Raw genomic sequence first — 16,334 nt, forward strand, 5'->3', positions numbered from 1 at the left:
AGCGCCCCAGAACCACCCTCCTCCTGCTCCAGCAGCATCCTGCTGCTCCTGCCCTGCCCGGGGAGCAGCACAAACCCTTTACAAAGGAGCTCTGCCCCTCCAGCTTCCCGAAAATTCCGGTCACATTTGCCTGCCAGGACTCGCCCTGCTCTTGGCAGGGGTGTGTCCTTCCCCCACGGACCTGGGGACCAGGGAGGTGGCAGGAGGTGACACTCTGGATACATCTCCAGCCTCTGGATCCATCTCCAGCCTCCAGAGCTCCGGGGCTGGTGTCAGGCAGCATTTCCCTGAAGGAGCCCTCGGGAAGGGGGCCGGGAAGGAGCCGACGGGAGATGCTCAGTGGAGCAGCCCCTGTGCCCCGGCCTCGGGAAGAGGAAGCACAGCTCGTGCCCCAGGCGCCTTCCAGCCAGCAGAGGAGGAGGAAAACAAACTGATTTCCTCCTTAAAACAGGCTGGAAGCAGCTCTGGCTCAGGTTTAGGGGGTGCTCCTCCTTCCCCGGGGTGAGGCGGGGACGGGGGGGACAGAGGCTGTGGCTGTTCCCCGATGGATCAGCTCAGAGAGCTCGGGGGCAGTTCCCCGATGGATCAGCTCAGAGAGCTCAGCACACGTGGGAATCATAGCTCTGCCTCCCCCACCATCCCTCTTTCTCCTCCTTCCTCTCTCCCACGTGGGATTTGGGGACCAGGACAGACCGTCCCCCCCCACCGGCCCCGGGTCCCTGCAGCTCTGGGGTCGAGCAGCCCTAAAGGAGGATTTTCCATGCAGGGAGGTCTGTGGGCACGTCCAGCACCCCAGCACTCTGCTGCCAGTCACCTCCCAGCTCCAGCACCAGGAGGGAGCACCAAACCAGCACCAAACCAGCACCAAACCAGCACCAGAAGCCCCGTTGGCACTGGAGGATTGACCCTCCCTGCACCGCCGTGCTCCGAACTGAAGGACTGAGCAGAAGGTGATGGAAAAGCTGGAAAGGGACCAGTTTGGTTCATTGATCCTGGGGCACCTCCCAAAGTCCGACGAAGTGGCCCCAAAATGCAATTCCTGTAGGATGGGGCAGCGTGTGGGAGCCACTCCGTGTCATGGAAGGGGATTTTGTGTCCCTGAAGATCCTGCCTGGCTGTTGGAAGAGAATCTGGGAACAACCTTAACAGCCCACCCTGGTCCAATCTCCTCCCACCCACAGAGATCCACAGCTTCAGTCCTGGTTTTGGTAAAGTTTGGAATAACTCAGCAGGAACTTGGATTCACATCCCCTCCCTTCTTGCCCCGATCCAGGAAAAGTTGCCCTTTCTCAGGATTTTCCAAATCCCAGCAGACCAGGGCCATTGCTGTCCCATGCACCTTCACTGACCCTCTCCTTTCACCCCCAAATATTAAGGTTTTCCTGGTTGAACCCTTCCCAAATAAACCCCTCTGCTTAAATCATCTTCACAGCTCGGGATGCCGAGGAGCTTCCCGAGGATTTCCACGGGCTCAGGGCACACCCTTGAATCCCCCCACGCCCTGGGCGTGCTGGGGCTGCACCCACCCGTGGAAGAAGGATAAAATATTCCTCTCTGGAGGTCTGGGAAGGAGTTTTTTGATTTCTTTTAACCCGTGGAGGAACCTGGAGAGAGCGAGAGGCAGAGCTGAACAACCCGGCGCTGCGCGGAGCTGGGGGGAGGCTCTGCCAAACTTGGGAAAAGCAGGAAAATTCCTCCACCTGTTTGCTTTTAAACAGGGATTCGTGGCGGGTTTTTTTGGTGAGGAAAGGGAGGAATAAAAGCCGGAGGGCCGCCAACAACCCCCCGGATGGGAGCGAGGGGCAGGACCCGCCGCTCCACACCCACCACGGGGGCCGGAGGAGCAGCCACTCCTCCCGGCTATAAATCCCGCCGGATGCGGGTTATTGAGCTGCAGGGAGCAGGGGGGGGGAACGAGGTGACCGGAGACTCCATAAATATTATTGGGGGCGACGGGGCTGAGCGGGGCCGGCGGGCGAGGACAAAGCGCCCATTGAGCTCCCGGCGGGGCCGCGACGGCCCAGCTGCCGCGGGGACCGGGACGGGGGTCAAGGTCAGAGGTGGCCCCTGCCTGCATTATTCCCACCCCCCCCCCCTCCCTTCCCCCCCGAACCCTTTTCCTCATGCCCATAAACTTAATAAAGCTCCCCGGGAGTCCCCGTGCCCGCGGAGGGCGGCGGGAGAAGCGGGAGCTGGGAGGGAAAGGGAGGGAGGGCCCGGGGTTGTGCCCGCTCTGAGGTGGCTTTGTGCCCTTTTGGGGTCTGTTTAATGGCAGATAAGCCTGGTTTAAGCTCTGGTGGGCTTGGCACCCCCAGCTCTGTGCTGGAGGAACCCCAGGATGGGGTCGAGCTCACCCGTGCCCACCCCGAACCACCCAGCGCCCTGTGCCAGCTTTCCCCCATTCCCTCCATCCCGGGGGTTTCTCCCTGTAGATACAGAGCTGGAGCCTTCAGCTGGGCACAGCCCCCTCCCCAGGACCCGGGGGCTCAATCCTGCTGCCACATAAACTTGGGTTTTCCCCATTTTTGACTCCCTTGGCAACGCTCGTTTCCATGGCGAAGGGCCGGGAACCTCCACGTGGACGCCGAGCTTTCCCTCCGGGTGGGATTCAGCTCCTTTCCCCGGGCTGCTGCCCCTTGGGGGGAGGTCCCCAGCACCCCTGGGGGCTGCCCACCCCGGGGTGGGGCAGTTCTGAGCCCGCAGAGCACGGAGGGTTTGCCTGGGAATAGATATGGGGCGAGCAAAGCCTCTTCTGGGAAAGGGGAGGGGTTTGTGGTGCCCCCCAAAACGCTGCTGCTCCCCCCTGCGAGCCCAGCTCTGGAGCCTCAGGGTTTGAAGGCAGGGCCATGTCCAGCTGCAGGGCAGTTTTATTCCAAAATTATGCTAATGAGCCAGTTTTCCTTTGCTTTTCCACGTCTCCAAGGCTTAATGAACTTTGGCAAACGAGGAGCAGGACACGGGGACAGCGCCGGGTGCTGGTGGGTGCTCTGGAGCCCCAGTGCTGGGAGTGCACCCAGGGGCTGTTCCCAAAGGGATGTGAGTCACTGCAAGATCAGGATTCCTGCAGAAAAACCAAATGGAAAGGGTGGGGGTTTTTTTCAGTTTCACAAAAAAATCCCACACTCTCTGCTCCCCTCGGCGCTGCCAGAGGAAGGGGTTTAATTCTGCTTTCCATCCTCCACGTGGGAGCAACAGCAGTGACAGACCCACCGTGGGGACATTCCCTCCAGGAATCACCCAGAGCCCCCATTTTTCACCCCAGAGCCCTCATTTTTCACCCCAGAGCCCTCATTTTTCACCCCAGGGCCCCAAATCAGCATTTCTGTGGGTGCAAGACCCCCCCTCCGGCACCGCTGGGTTTTCCCACCTCCATCTCCCCGGGAGGAGGGAGGGAACTCCTTCCTCTCCACGCCTCCCCCTTGCTGCAGTGGAAGCGAATTCTTGCAGCAGTTCGTGCCCTGAAGGAGCCTTAAAACCTCCCAAATTTGACAGCCAAAAATAGCTGTTGCTCTGCTTGTTTCCAAGTGTTCACTCATCCCGATTTATTTGAATTCCTGCCCACGCTTTGAATCCCAAATCCCGGGTAGAGGGGGGGGGGGAAGAAAACCTGCATCAGTCATGGAAATGCTCCTGTGCTCGCCTAACAGGGGGTGGGATCATAATTTTCCCTTTGCTGGAAGGATGTCTCCTGCTCCAGGGGTGCTGGGGAGGGCTGGAAAAGCTGGAAAACCTCCTGGAGTTAATTGTCTCCCGGGATTTCCGAGTGTTGGGATTGTGTGGCTGCTCCAAGAGGGTTTTTCCCAGCCCTTGGTATTCCTGTTTGGGGGAGAGAGGATGGTGGCACGGCCGTGCCCCTCCTCTCTCCTGTGCCAGAGCTGATCCCTGTGGGTGGAGCAGCCCCTCAGCATCCCTCCTTTTCCATCCAGGGGGTGCTGGAAAGCGAAATTTGGCAGATTTTCGGGTGCAGAGGGAGCCAGGTCAGGAATCCACAGGGAAAACCCAGTGCAGGGGGCACGGCCAGGACGAGGCCCCTGGTGGGGTGGACACATCCTGCACGGAAAATCCTCTTTGCAGCAGCTTGCACAGCCCCAAATCTCCCTCCTTGGAGGTGTTTGGGGTCACCCAGGGCTGACTCTTGGGTCACTGTGACCCCGCTTGGGAAGTTTGGGAGCTGTGGAGGGTTTGCATTTGTGACCCCCCTGCAAGGTGTGAGGGTGAGGAGGGGCTCCAGACCTTCCCAAAAAGCTGGAGAAGGAGGGATGAAGGGCTGTGGGGGGAGGAAGGTGCCCCCCATCCTCCTTGTCCCCCGAAACAGGCTCAGCTCTCCTCACACCCCCCCCCTCACCTCCACCACGCTGCTGGGAGGAGGGAGATTAATCCCTATGGAAATTTATTTAAATGAATTCCCTCCTGGACTCTCAAGCTGTTCCAAGGCTGGTGAGGGCAGGGCTGGGGGGGAGGAGGGAGTGCAGACCCCCCCAAGCACCCCAATCCCCCATTACAGCCCCATCTCCAGGGGGTTGTTCCTCCCTCAGGCACTTCTGGGTTGTGCCCCAAACCCGGGTTTGAACCCCCAAATCACCCCAGGGCTCCCTGGGAGGTGCCTTGGTCCATGTTGGAGCTCAGAGAAGGTGCTGGTGGCTCTCACTGTGTCCCAGAAAATGCTGGGGGAACATCCCAAGGGGTTTGGGTTTGCTCCAGAATCCACAGGCCTCGCTCAGCTCCTCAGGGAAAAATCAGCTGAGCTTTCCAGTCAGCGAGAAATCCTGGTTTTCCTGCCCCAAACACCTCAGTTTGTCACTTAAATTCACCCTTAAATAGATCCAGCCCTTCCCAGGCTGAACAGATCCGGTTCTTCCCGTTCCCACTGCACTGGATGATTCCCATTCCTGACTGCACTGCTGGGAAGGGGCAGGTGGAGATGCTTTGGCTGCCTGGAGGCAGAGAGAGCACCACAGCCAACCCCAAAATCCCAGGAAGCCTGGACAGACCCCTGGAAATGGGGATCCAGGGCACCTGGACGAGGCTCCTTTGGGATGGGGCACAGGTGTGGGATTGTCAGTGCAGGGAGGGGGTGAAAGAGGTCCAGGAAGGGGGTCTGGTATGGAATTGCAGTGGGAAAACTGGGTTTGAGGGGGCCTGGTCTTGCAGGGACCCCTTTGGCAGGACCCACCCCCCCATTTTCAGCATCCTGGAGGGGGAGCCCAGGGGGGCTCTGGCAAAATCCAAAGGATAAGGGAATCAAGGAGGAGCTTTTCCAAAAGCAATATTCCCACTGGAGCGTCAGCACGTGCAAACACATCTTCCCCATCCCTGTGTGGGCATCCTGGTTGGGATGCAGGGCATTCCTGGGCATTCCTGGGCATCCCTGGGGAAATCCCTGTGCCTGGAAGGGATCGGGGCTCCTGCACTGACCCCCCACCCCACACAGATCCAAACCCCGAAGTGGGAGATCCCTCAAAGGGGGAGCCAACAGGAAGAGTCACTTTTGGGGGATTTATGGAATGTGGGACCCCATAAAGAGACGCCAGAGCCTGGACAGGCAGGGGGGACACAAGGAATGCCCCAGGGAGCCAGTTAATGAGGGAATTTGGACTCAGGAAGGGCAGAGGGAAAAGCTGGGAGCAGGGAGGGGGATGCAGCCATAGGGATAACACAGGAGACTGGAATTGGGAGGGGGGTGCAACCTGGGGTAGTGGGAGGTGTCCCTGCCCGTGGCAGGGGGTGGGACTGGATGGGCTTTAAGGTCCCTTCCAACCCAAACCAGTCCAGGATTCCGTGACCCCACTCTCCTGCCATCTCCAGTGATGTGGATTTTCCTGCTCCTCCTGCCACCTGCCCCCTCTCAAGGTGCCCCGAGGTGCCACCAGGCACCCAAATACCCACTGCCCCCAAATTCCTGCCTGTCCCCTCCCGAAGGAGGCTGGAGCCAGACCCCAATAGAAATGTCCCCAAGTGCACAGCAGGACTGGGACGGAGGGAGGGATTTGGGAAGGGAATGGGGATGGGGGTGGCACAGTCACCTCTCATCTGTGCCATGGGGGCTTGGCCCTGGCTGGCACTGGGCTCACACCAGTTTCTCCCATCAGCAGGTGACAGGAGTGGACGCTGTGGGGTCCAGGTGACCGAGGAAGGCCGGAGAAAAGCCCAGGCTGGCTCTGGAGCGTGGGCAGGATCCGTGGGACACTCATCCCGTGCCCAGGGTAAGGGCTTACCCCCTCCCTTCCCAAATAAACCGCCCCAGGTGTGCCCAGAGGGTCCCACCTGGGGTCTCCTCACCCCTCAGCGCCGGAGGGGCCAGCGAGGTGACATCCCAGGAAGCTGGAAGGACACGGAGCTGCTGCCAGCCCAGGGCAGCGGGAGGATGGTCTGCAGTCAGCGAGGGAAAGGGGGAAAATTCCAGTGCATTAAAGGTGTTGAAAGCCCCTAGTCGTGTCCCAGCCTGGTGTCTGAGCAGAATTTTGCCCCTTTTTTCCTGCAGGACCCCCAGATTCCTGCGAGCCTCCATGCCTGGGGTGTGTTTCCTTCTCCACAGGTTGAGCTTTCCCCTCCCAGCCCTCTCCTTCCCCACCGTGGGAGCTGAGGGGTGTCCCGAGGGTGTCCCAGCCCCAGGGGGGACGATGCCCTGTCCCTTTTGGGCTGGGGGGAGGCAGGAGCAGCCCAGCTTCGGGCTGGGGCACTGTGGGCACGAGTGTCACCTCAGCCTTGCTCCCTCCTGCTCGTTTCCATCCCGGACCTGGGGACGGGCTGTGACCCCACCTTGAGGGACAAACACCCCGTCAGCACCACCAGCTCCCAGTTCAACCAGTTCAACCACGCTGGTGCTGCCGGTCCCGAGGCTCACTCCAGCCCCACAGCTCCCGTTTTCCTGCCTTTAACTCGGATTTCAAGGCGAAAGCAGGAGCTGGAGACCTGCAGCTCCCGCAGCAGCCGGGGACGGTGCCCGGGATCCACCGCAGGGTTTGGGGACTCTGACGGTGACACCGGAGCCCGGAGTTGAGTCTGGCTCCGTCCCCTCCCCAGGGAGGGCTCTGAGACCCCACCGGGGACCGCTTAAAACCCCGCGTGGGGCGTCGTGGAGCCGGGACAAGCTCCTCCAGGGATCCATGGGAAGGACATCCCGGAAAACCCCCGGGCTCCCAATCGCCCAGCACGCGCGGCGGCGACCCAGACGCCCAAATATTGAGCTATACATTAAATTAGCAAGGAGGGGAAAAAAAAGAAAAAACCAAAAAAAAATAAAAAAGGGGCCGGGAGGGAGCCCCGGAGCACGTCGGAGGGAGCGTGGCAGTTTGTTATGCTAACCGAGGGGGGCTCCGCTCGGGGGGACGTGTCGGAGAGGTCTGAAGAGCAAGGAGTTCACAGGCCCTCTCCTTTTGTCATGCTAAAAGTGCAACACAGAAAATATATACAGGCAGCTGCTCAATGGAGCGTGAAATACAAGTGATTTCTCCGGGAGAGCGCCGGGTAATGCGATGCAGGGCCCGGACAATGCCCCGCGCCGCCTTTGTGCGCAATGGGAAACTTTTTATTTTTGGGGGGGTGGTAGGGGGGGGGGATAAACGGGCACGGAGAGGGGTGCCAGCTGCCCCCGGCCTCGCCCAGGGGCGGGAAGTCCCCCGAGTGTCGCCGTGGCTTTGCTGTCCCCTGGCTGCGGGAGCGGCGGGTCGGGGTTGCCCCGGGGCGGGGGGGTCGATCCCGGCTCGGTGGGCGCCGAATCCCAGCCCTGGGGATTAAAAAGTGTCCCGTCCCCCCCCCGGTGTACACGGGGTGCTGGGCCTGGCACCCCCCCGACCCGGCTCGGGAGTTGGAAACCCGTTAATTCCCGACTTTTCCAGCGGCCCCCGCTCCCTTTGCTGATGCAAATCGGGGCATCCCCGGCAGGAGCGGTGTAAAATCAGCCCTCAAAGGGGCTTTTGTGTGCGGGGGGAGGGCGGCCGGGCCGGGGGGGGGGGTGGTGCTCCGAGCATCCATCTTCCACCTTTCCCTCCTTTTTTTTGTGCCTCGGCGGGGCTGAAAGCCGGCGCTGTGGGGGCTCGGGGGGTCTCCTGGGGCTCTGCATTCGTTCCAGAGGAGCCGAGGGACCGCCCTGGGCAGCCCCAAATGTTCCCCGGTGTAAGGACTGGGGGAGTCTGGGGGTCCCGGAGGGTCTGGGGGGGGGGGGGGGGCAGGACATGGGGACAGCCAAGGTGATGGAGCAGTTTCTTCCCTGGAAGCTGCTTCCCTGGAGCCTGGCCTGGCTGGAGATGAGGGATCGGGTCCCTTCGGGGGATCTGGGGGGGATTTTTGGTATCACAGCCCGCGGTGATGGAGGGGCTGCTCAGGGTGGGGGGCACACCGGGGGCTGCACTGCCCGGGGTGCCCCGGGGGTGCCTGGGGAGGGCGGGGGGATGCGGGACCCCCCAAACCCGGGTACCCCAACCCTGGGGGCCGCTCCGGGCACGGGCGGAAGCGACATCTAGTGGGAAACGCATCCCGTCGCCAGGGAGATCCATATCCATGGCAACCCCGTGGGAATACCGGCACCCTGCCTGGACCAGGGGCACCCACCAGCACCCGCGGAGCCCCCCGGGAGGGGGAGCGGGGGGGTCCTGGCAGGGCAGGGCTGGTACAGCCCTCCGTGACCCCGAGCTCAGCTGGAATGCTCGCAGATCCCACTGGGATGTGGGTCCTGGCACTGGGATGTGGGTCCTGGCACCGGGATGTGGGTCCTGGCACAGTGATGGGCGCTGAAGTCCCTTCCCATTTATCACCCCGGACCTGCTGCACCGGCCCCAAACACCTTCAACTCCTCCAGTGCCCACAGGGAGATGCAACCAGACAGAACAAGGGGATAAACACGGGAGAGGATCCCGTTTATCCCACAAGGAAGACACGGGGAAAAGGACAGGGCAGGTGGGATGGGCACCGACTGCCCCTGGCATCGCCAGCCCTGGAGGGGTGTAAAAGACAGCAGAGACAACATGATGAACTGACCACAGCTCCCATTCCCCATCCCCCTGTGCCACTGGGGGAAAGGAAGGAGAGAGTTTGGGAGTGAAGTTAAGCCCAGGAAGAAGGGAGGGGCGTGGAGAAGCTGCTTTTGACATTTGATTTAATTCCTCATTGTCCTGCTCCGATTCGATTGGCAACAAATTAAACCGATTTCCCCAACTCGAGTGTGTTCTGCCTGTGACTTTAACGGGTCCCCTCCAGCCGGGGATGGGGAGCCATAGAGCTGCTCTGGTGGATACCTGGGCGCTATCCAGGGGTGCTGGAAGACGCGTGGATATGATTTATGATGGATATTCATACATGAACCCACTCGGGGATCGCGGAGGTCGTGGCTGCCTCCCCTCGAGGCGCAGACGGGACTCGAACCCGCGGAGCCGAGACTCGAACCCGCGCAGCCGGGACTCGAACCGGCGGCCCGGAGGCCGCACCGGGCCCAGCGCTCCCGGAGGGCAGCAAAGAGCCCGCCCCCACCGCGCGTGAAGGCCTCTCCATTGGTCCATCAGCTGCCAATCACAGGGACGGCGGCCGCGGATTGGCTGGCGGGGCGGAGGAGGCGGTGGGAGGAGCTTCCTGCGGCCGCCCGTGCGCTGAGCCCGCCATGGTGGGCACGGGGGGCACGGGCGGGGCGTGCGGGGGGCCGGGCACGGGGGGGACATGGCCGGGGGGCCCGGGAGGGTGCGTGCTTACGCGGGTCCGTGCTCAGGGGACCCCTGCCCTTGGGGGTGCATGACCCGGGTGACCCGGGGGGGTGCGTGGGAGGGGGTGCGTGGGGACGGGGGGGATGCGGGACCCTCCCCGAACCTGGGTACCCCAACCCTCGGGGATGCTCCGGGCACGAGCAGTGCTTGGCAGGGGGGGCCCTGCCCGGGGGGTGCATGACTGGGGGGGTCCCAGAAGGTCACTGCCCGGGGGGTGCCTGCCAGGGGGAAGGGCTGGGGGTGGTCCCTGCCCGGGGTTGCGCGTCTGGAGGGTCCCTGCCCATAAAGTGCCAGCCTGGGAGGGAGGGGGGTTGTCTGTGCCTGCAGGGGGTTCCTGGCCGGGGGGTGGTGCATGACCAGGGTGTCCCAGGGGGTTGCAGGACCTGGGGTCCCTCCCAGCCCAGGAGGTGATTCCAGGGGTCGTACACCCGGGGGGGGGGGGTTCCTATCCCAGGAGGAGATCCCGGGGGGGTCCTACACCGGGGGGTCCCATCCCAGAGGGTTGCACACCCGAGGGGGTTCCTATCCCAGGAGGAGATCCCAAGGGGGTGTCCCACGCTCAGGGGTCCCATCCCAGGGGGTTGCACACCCGGGGGGGTTCCTATCCCAGGAGGAGATCCAAGGGTAGGGTCCCACACTCAGGGGTCCCATCCCAGGGGGTTGCACACCCGGGGGGGTTCCTATCCCAGGAGGAGATCCCAAGGGGGGGTCCCACACCCGGGGGTCCCATCCCAGGGGATCCCACAGCAAGGACAGGGCTGGGGCTCCCCAGCCCCGTCTTTGGGAGCTGGGGGTGACCCCGCAGTGTCCCCCCCACCCCGGCACAGGCGGTGATGGGGGTGCAGGTGGTGGTGACCCTGCTGGCCGCCAGCCTCATGCAGAAGATGGCCCCTCACTGCTCCTTCGCCCGCTGGCTGCTCTGCAACGGCAGGTACGGGCTCTGCCCCTCCCTGCTCCACCTCGGGGGGCCTTTGGGGACACCCGGGGACACCCCCCCACCCCACCCCCGTGCTCCCTTCCAGCCTGTACCGGTACAAACACCCCTCGGACGAGGAGCTCTGCGCCCTGGCCGGGAAGCAGCGCCCCAAGGCCAAGAGGGACAGGTGAGGAGGGGCTGGAAAGGATCAGGGCGTGGGTTTGGGGTTAATGGGACTCCCCCCGCCGTGCTGGGGAGCTGCAGCAGCAGCAGCACACGGGCTCGGGGCTGCTGGCAAGGAACAGCCCGTGGTACACGAGGACAAACTCCTGGCTCCCCATGCAGGAGGGTGAATGGGGGGCTGGAAAGGATCAGGGCGTGGGTTTGGGGTAAATGGGACTCCCCCCGCCGTGCTGAGAACCTACAGCAGCAGCAGCACACGGGCTTGGGGCTGCTGGCAAGGAACAGCCCGTGGTACACGGGGACAAACTCCTGGCCCCCCGTGCAGGAGGGTGAACGGGGTGCTGGAGGACAAGCCCCTCTCCGTGCCCCGGGACATCAACCTGCGCCTGGACACCAGCCCCATCACCGCCGTGGATGCCCTGGGTAACCCCCCCCTCCCCTGCTGCTCCCCCCTGTCCTGCCCTGGGCTCAGGGTCCCCCCCGAGGGTCCCCCCGGGGCGGTGACGTGTCCCTGTGCCCCCCCAGTGCTGCGGTACTTCCTGGAGTACCAGTGGTTCGTGGACTTCGCCGTCTACTCCACCGCCGTGTACGTCTTCACCGAGGGCTACTACAGCCTGGCCAGCCCCCCCCGGGAGACCAACCTGGGGGTGCTCTGGTGCCTGCTGACCGTCCTCTTCTCCGTGTATCCCTCTGCTGCTTTCCAGGCTCCCATTCATTGGGGGGCCAGCCTGGAACCCCCCACCCCACAGAGCTGGAAATCTTCGTTTTACGGGTGTATAAAGGTTTATAAACCCCCCAGTGAGGAGCTGGGAAGGCGCCTCCCGAGCCCTTCCCCGCGGAGAAGGTGCTGGTGGCCTGGTGGTGTGGGTGATTCACGCATGCTGGTGAGCAGGGGGGGTGTCCCCTCGGTGCTGGGGGGTCCCCTGAAGGGCCTGTTTTCCTTGACGGGCTGCCCCGGCCCCCAGGAAGGTGTTTTTCATGGTGATGCGCCACTATTTCCGCTCGGAGGAGGGGGGGGAGCGCTCCGTGTGCCTCACCTTCGCCTTCTTCTTCCTCCTCCTGGCCATGGTGGCCCTGGTGGTCCGGGAGGAGCACCTGGAGTTCGGCCTCGAGGCCGGTGGGTAGGGGGGGACGAGGGGAGGTGGGTGGGGAGGGGGTCCCAGGGGGGGCTGTGGGCATCCCACTTTTGGGGGGTGTCACATCCCACTCTTGGGGGCTCATATCCCACTCCTGGGGGTCACATCCCAGTCTTGGGGGTCACATCCCACTCTTGGAGGTCGCATCCCTTTCACAGAGGGGGTCACACCCTGCTCCTGGCTGGGGGTGGGGTGTCACACGGGGGTCACACCTCGCTCATGAGGGTCGTATCCCACTCACAGGGGATCACACCCTGCTCATGGGGGGGGTCTTATCCCACTCGTGGGGGTCTCTCCCCACTCCCAGGGGTCACACCCCATTGATGGGGGGTCTCTCCCCACTCCCAGGGGTCACACCCCATCGATGAGGGGTCTCTCCCCACTCACAGGGGTCACACCCCACTGATGAGGGGGTCACACCCCACTGATGGGGGGGTCTCTCCTCACTCCCAGGGGTCACACCCCACTGATGGAGGGTCTCTCCCCACAGGGCTGGCCGGGGTCAGCACTAACCTGGAGCCCCTCCTGAAGCAGCGGGGCTGGGAGTGGACGTGAGTTGCTGACTGGGCAGGGAGGGAAATGGGGCTTTTTGGGAGGTTCTTCGTGGGGCAACACCCCCCCACACACACTCCCTTCTCCCTCCACAGGCTGCCCCTGGCCAAGCTGGGCTTCAAGCTGGGGCTGGTGGCCCTTTGCTCCTTCCTGGGCGCCTGCCTGACCTTCCCGGGGCTGCGCCTGGCCCAGACCCACCTGGATGCCCTCAGGATGGCAGCTGACCAGCCCCTGGCACAGTTGGGTGAACCCTGGGGGTGGGCAAGGAGGGAGAGGGTCAATGCTGGCACTTCAGGGGCTGGGACACCCCCCTGGCTCTGTGGCTGCAGGGCAGGGACGGGGTTGGGTGGGGATGGGCTGGGATGGAGGGACTTTGGTGGTGGAAGGGGTTTGGGCCAGTTGGAATGGAGGGGGTTTGGTGGAAGGATGAGCACTGGCTGGGATGGGGGGTGTTGGTAGTGGGAGGGATTTGGACTGGCTGGGATGGAGGGAGTTTGGTGGTGGAAGGCATTTGGAAGGCATTTGGACTGGCTGGGATGGAGGGAGTTTGGTGGTGGAAGGGATTGGACTGGCTGGGATGGAGGGGGTTTGGTGGTGGAAGGGATTTGGACTGGCTGGGATGGAGGGGGTTTGGTGGTGGAAGGGATTTGGACTGGCTGGGATGGAGGGGGTTTGGTGGTGGAAGGGATTGGACTGGCTGGCATGGAGGGGGTTTGGTGGGAGGAGGGTGAGCACTGGCAGGGATGGAGGGGGCAGGGTGAGGGGATGTACGAGGAGGAGGTTTCTCTGACGGCTCCCCCCCAGGCTCCTGCTCCACCTGATTTTCCTGGCGCCCGTCCTGGTGGTGGTGATGTGGGTCAAGCCCCTCTCCCGGGATTTCCTGCTCCACGCGCCCATGGGCAAGGAGACGGTGCAGCTGTGAGTGGGCAAACTGAGGCACGGGGGGGCCTCCCCTCCTCCCCCTGCAGCACCCCCCGTCCCAGCAGACCCCCTCGGGGGGCTCTGCACCCCGGGATCTCGCCGGCAGCTCCCGCTGTTCCCGCAGCATGTCGGACTCTGCCTTCGAGAGCGCGCGGCTCTGGGGCGTCGTGGGGCTGTGCCTGCTGCGCCTGCTCGGCGCCCGCCGCCACCTCCAGGCCTACCTGGGGCTGGCCGAGCGCTGGGTGGAGCAGATGAGGAAGGAGGCCGGGCGGATCCCGGCCCTGGAGATCCAGCAGAAGGTCGGGATTTGGGAGCCGGGGCGCGGGAGGGGGTGGTGGCCATGTGGGGCTGGTGGTGACTGATCCTCCTGCCCCCCAGATCACCAGGATCTACTGCTACGTCCCCGTGGTCACCCTGCAGTACCTGGGGCCCGTCATCCTCACCCTGCACTGCACTCTGCTGCTCAAGACGCTGGGTGAGGAGCTGGAGGGGGCAGTGGGGGGATCGTGGGGGGCTCAGGAGGGGCGGGAGGAGACCTGCGGGTCATTGTGAAGCCGCCGGCCCCCACCTTGTCCCCAGAGTCAAGGTTTAGACCTCACAGCCATCTACAGCTTCCTCCTGAGGGGCAGCACCAGCCTCTGCTCCCTGTGAGCAGGGACAGGACCCAGGGAATGGCTGGAGCTGTGCCAGGGGAGTTGGGATGGGTATTGGGAAAAGGTTCTTCCCCCAGAGGGTGGTTGGGCACTGCCCAGGCTCCCCAGGGCAGTGGGCACAGCCCCAAGGCTGCCAGAGCTCCAGGAGGGTTTGGACAACACTCTGAGGGACAGGGTGGGATTGTTGGGGTGTCTGTGCAGGGCCAGGAGTTGGGTTGATGATCCTTGGGGGTCCAGCTCGGGGCGTTCTGGGATTCTATTCCGTGACTCTCCCTGGTTTGCGGTTGGCACAGACCCCCAGGGAGGGTGCTGGGGCTCTGTGGGGACGAGGCTGCAGCTCAGGGACCGCCCCCCCAGCCCTGTCCCCTCTGTCCCACAGGGCACCTCTCCTGGGGGCTGTACCCGGAGCCCCCCCCGGTGCCCCCGGCGGTGGCAGTGCCGGGCCCGGCGGGCGAGGAGGGCGAGGACGTGCAGGTGGTGGTGCAGCAGATCACGGGCATCCTGGACTGCATCTTCACCCCCCCCTTGCTCCGGGGGCTCTTCTCCTTCCTCACCTGGTGGGTGGCCGCCTGCCAGGTCGTCACCAGCCTCTTCGGCCTCTACTTCCACCAGTACCTGGCGGGGTCCTGACTGGGGGGAGCTGGGACGTGCCCGTGCCCGGCTGCTGCTCCTGCCCTGGCCGGTTCCTCCCCCCTTTGCACGTGCTGGTGGCACCCGTGGACACGTGGGGGGACGTTTCTGCTGCCAGCTCAGGGCAGGACGGGTTTCGTGCCCGGGTCAGGGTGGGCATTGCCCACCCCTGTCGCCCGTCACCGCCGTGCCTGCTCCCACCCCCTGCAGCCCCTCTGCCCCCTCCTGACCCAGCGTGGGGACACTCCACTGCTGTGCCCTCCTCGAGGGCAGCAGCAGCTCCTGCCAGCCCAGGTTGGTACCTGCTGGGCAGAGGAGGTGGTGGGGACCTCCAGCAGGGACTTCGGGGTGTGCTCTGCCTCGTGTTTGCCTCCGCCAGCTGAGGGTGTTTTTGTAGGGTCTCTGCCATGGCCAGCTGGGTCAGAGCTCCTTGGCATCATCCCTGTGCTTCCTGTGAGCCCTCAGGCCCAGCAGCCTCGGCCTTGGCCGGGTTAGGAATAAATCAGTGACCCAAAAGCTGCTGCTTGGTTTGCACTTTTGTGTCCCCAAAGTCCCCCCCCCGAGCAGGGCAGGGGGTCCCACACGTGGGTGCAGCTGCTTTTTGGCACCACGCTTGAGGAGGAGACCTTGGCTCACCCCAGCCCAGCTCAGTGCCTGTCCCTGTCCCTTCCCTGAGCACTGGGGTCACCCCAGGGCTGGTGACACCGCTCAGCCCCGCTGGCTGTGGGGGTGGGGACAGGGGCCAGGGCCCCTCGTCCCTCTCAGCCCAGCTCTGCCACGTGGTGGGTGCTGGTCCAGCTGCATGAAACAGGATTAGCAGGTCTGGGCTGCTCAGAGAAAGGGAGAGGGGCTCTGATCCTATTTGATAGCCTTGTAATGGTCTTAATTCCCTCTTGCTAAGGGCCAGGATGAGACAGCAGCCCTTTGCCCGGTGTTAACTGGGCTAATCCAGCCCTCTCCTCCTCCTCCTCCTCCTCCTCCTCCTCCCCCCTGAGAATCCACGCTGCGGACACGTAAATTTGACCAAAAAAAAATCACGGGGAAATCCCCATTTCGCAAATGCCCGGGGGATGCAGAGCCCAGCAGGGCACCAGGGACCAGCACAGGGGCTGGTGCGGAGGGGGCGAGGGAGAAGCGATTCCCGCCCGGATCTGAGCCCTGTCCCAGCCCGTGCCACTAAAAGCCAGCCCGGCAGCCTTGATGGCTCATTTATCTGATTTCCCGGCGGGCCGGGGCGGTTGCCAAGGCCGGGGGTTGCGCCGGAGTCAGACACGCAGACGGATCCTCCCCTGGGATGTGCCCAGACTGACCCTCCCCGGCGGGGACAATGACGGATGGAGCAGCCGAGAGCAGGAGACGCGGCCACGGGGCTCTCAAACCGGGCCAGAGCACAGGCAGGGAGCGATTCCCACCCCCCTCCTCCGGCCTGGGATCATTCCCACTCTTTGTGCCTTGGTTTTGGGCCGGGCTGGGCTCTGCAAGGACCACGCTGGGGCTCCCAGGAGATGGGACAGGGAGGTTTTGTTGCTGCAGAGGCTCTGCTGGCACCAGGATTCAGTCTGGACCTTCCACCGGCCTCCCTGAGCCACACTTGGAGCTCTGCCTTCCCCCAGCCCTCTCCCATCCACACTGGGACCCCCCTGCCAACCCT

At 63.7% G+C, this 16,334-nt stretch overlaps 1 protein-coding gene across 1 annotated transcript; it reads left to right on the forward strand.

Moving 5' to 3' along the window:
• The first annotated feature begins 8,307 nt into the window (after window positions 1-8,307).
• On the forward strand, window positions 8,308-15,199 carry TMEM161A (transmembrane protein 161A). Its single transcript, XM_051769262.1, is given in 14 exon segments — window positions 8,308-8,325; window positions 9,348-9,542; window positions 9,545-9,595; window positions 10,520-10,623; window positions 10,715-10,795; window positions 11,117-11,214; window positions 11,317-11,473; window positions 11,757-11,908; window positions 12,418-12,478; window positions 12,575-12,718; window positions 13,284-13,397; window positions 13,525-13,699; window positions 13,779-13,875; window positions 14,433-15,199. Coding segments are annotated over 14 exon segments (1,698 nt in total). The 3' UTR covers window positions 14,684-15,199.
• Window positions 15,200-16,334: the final 1,135 nt, after the last annotated feature.

This window comes from Manacus candei, unplaced genomic scaffold, assembly GCF_025592945.1.
Source record: "Manacus candei isolate 608988 ecotype Guabito, Panama unplaced genomic scaffold, ASM2559294v1 h1tg000106l, whole genome shotgun sequence".
NCBI lineage: Eukaryota > Metazoa > Chordata > Aves > Passeriformes > Pipridae > Manacus > Manacus candei.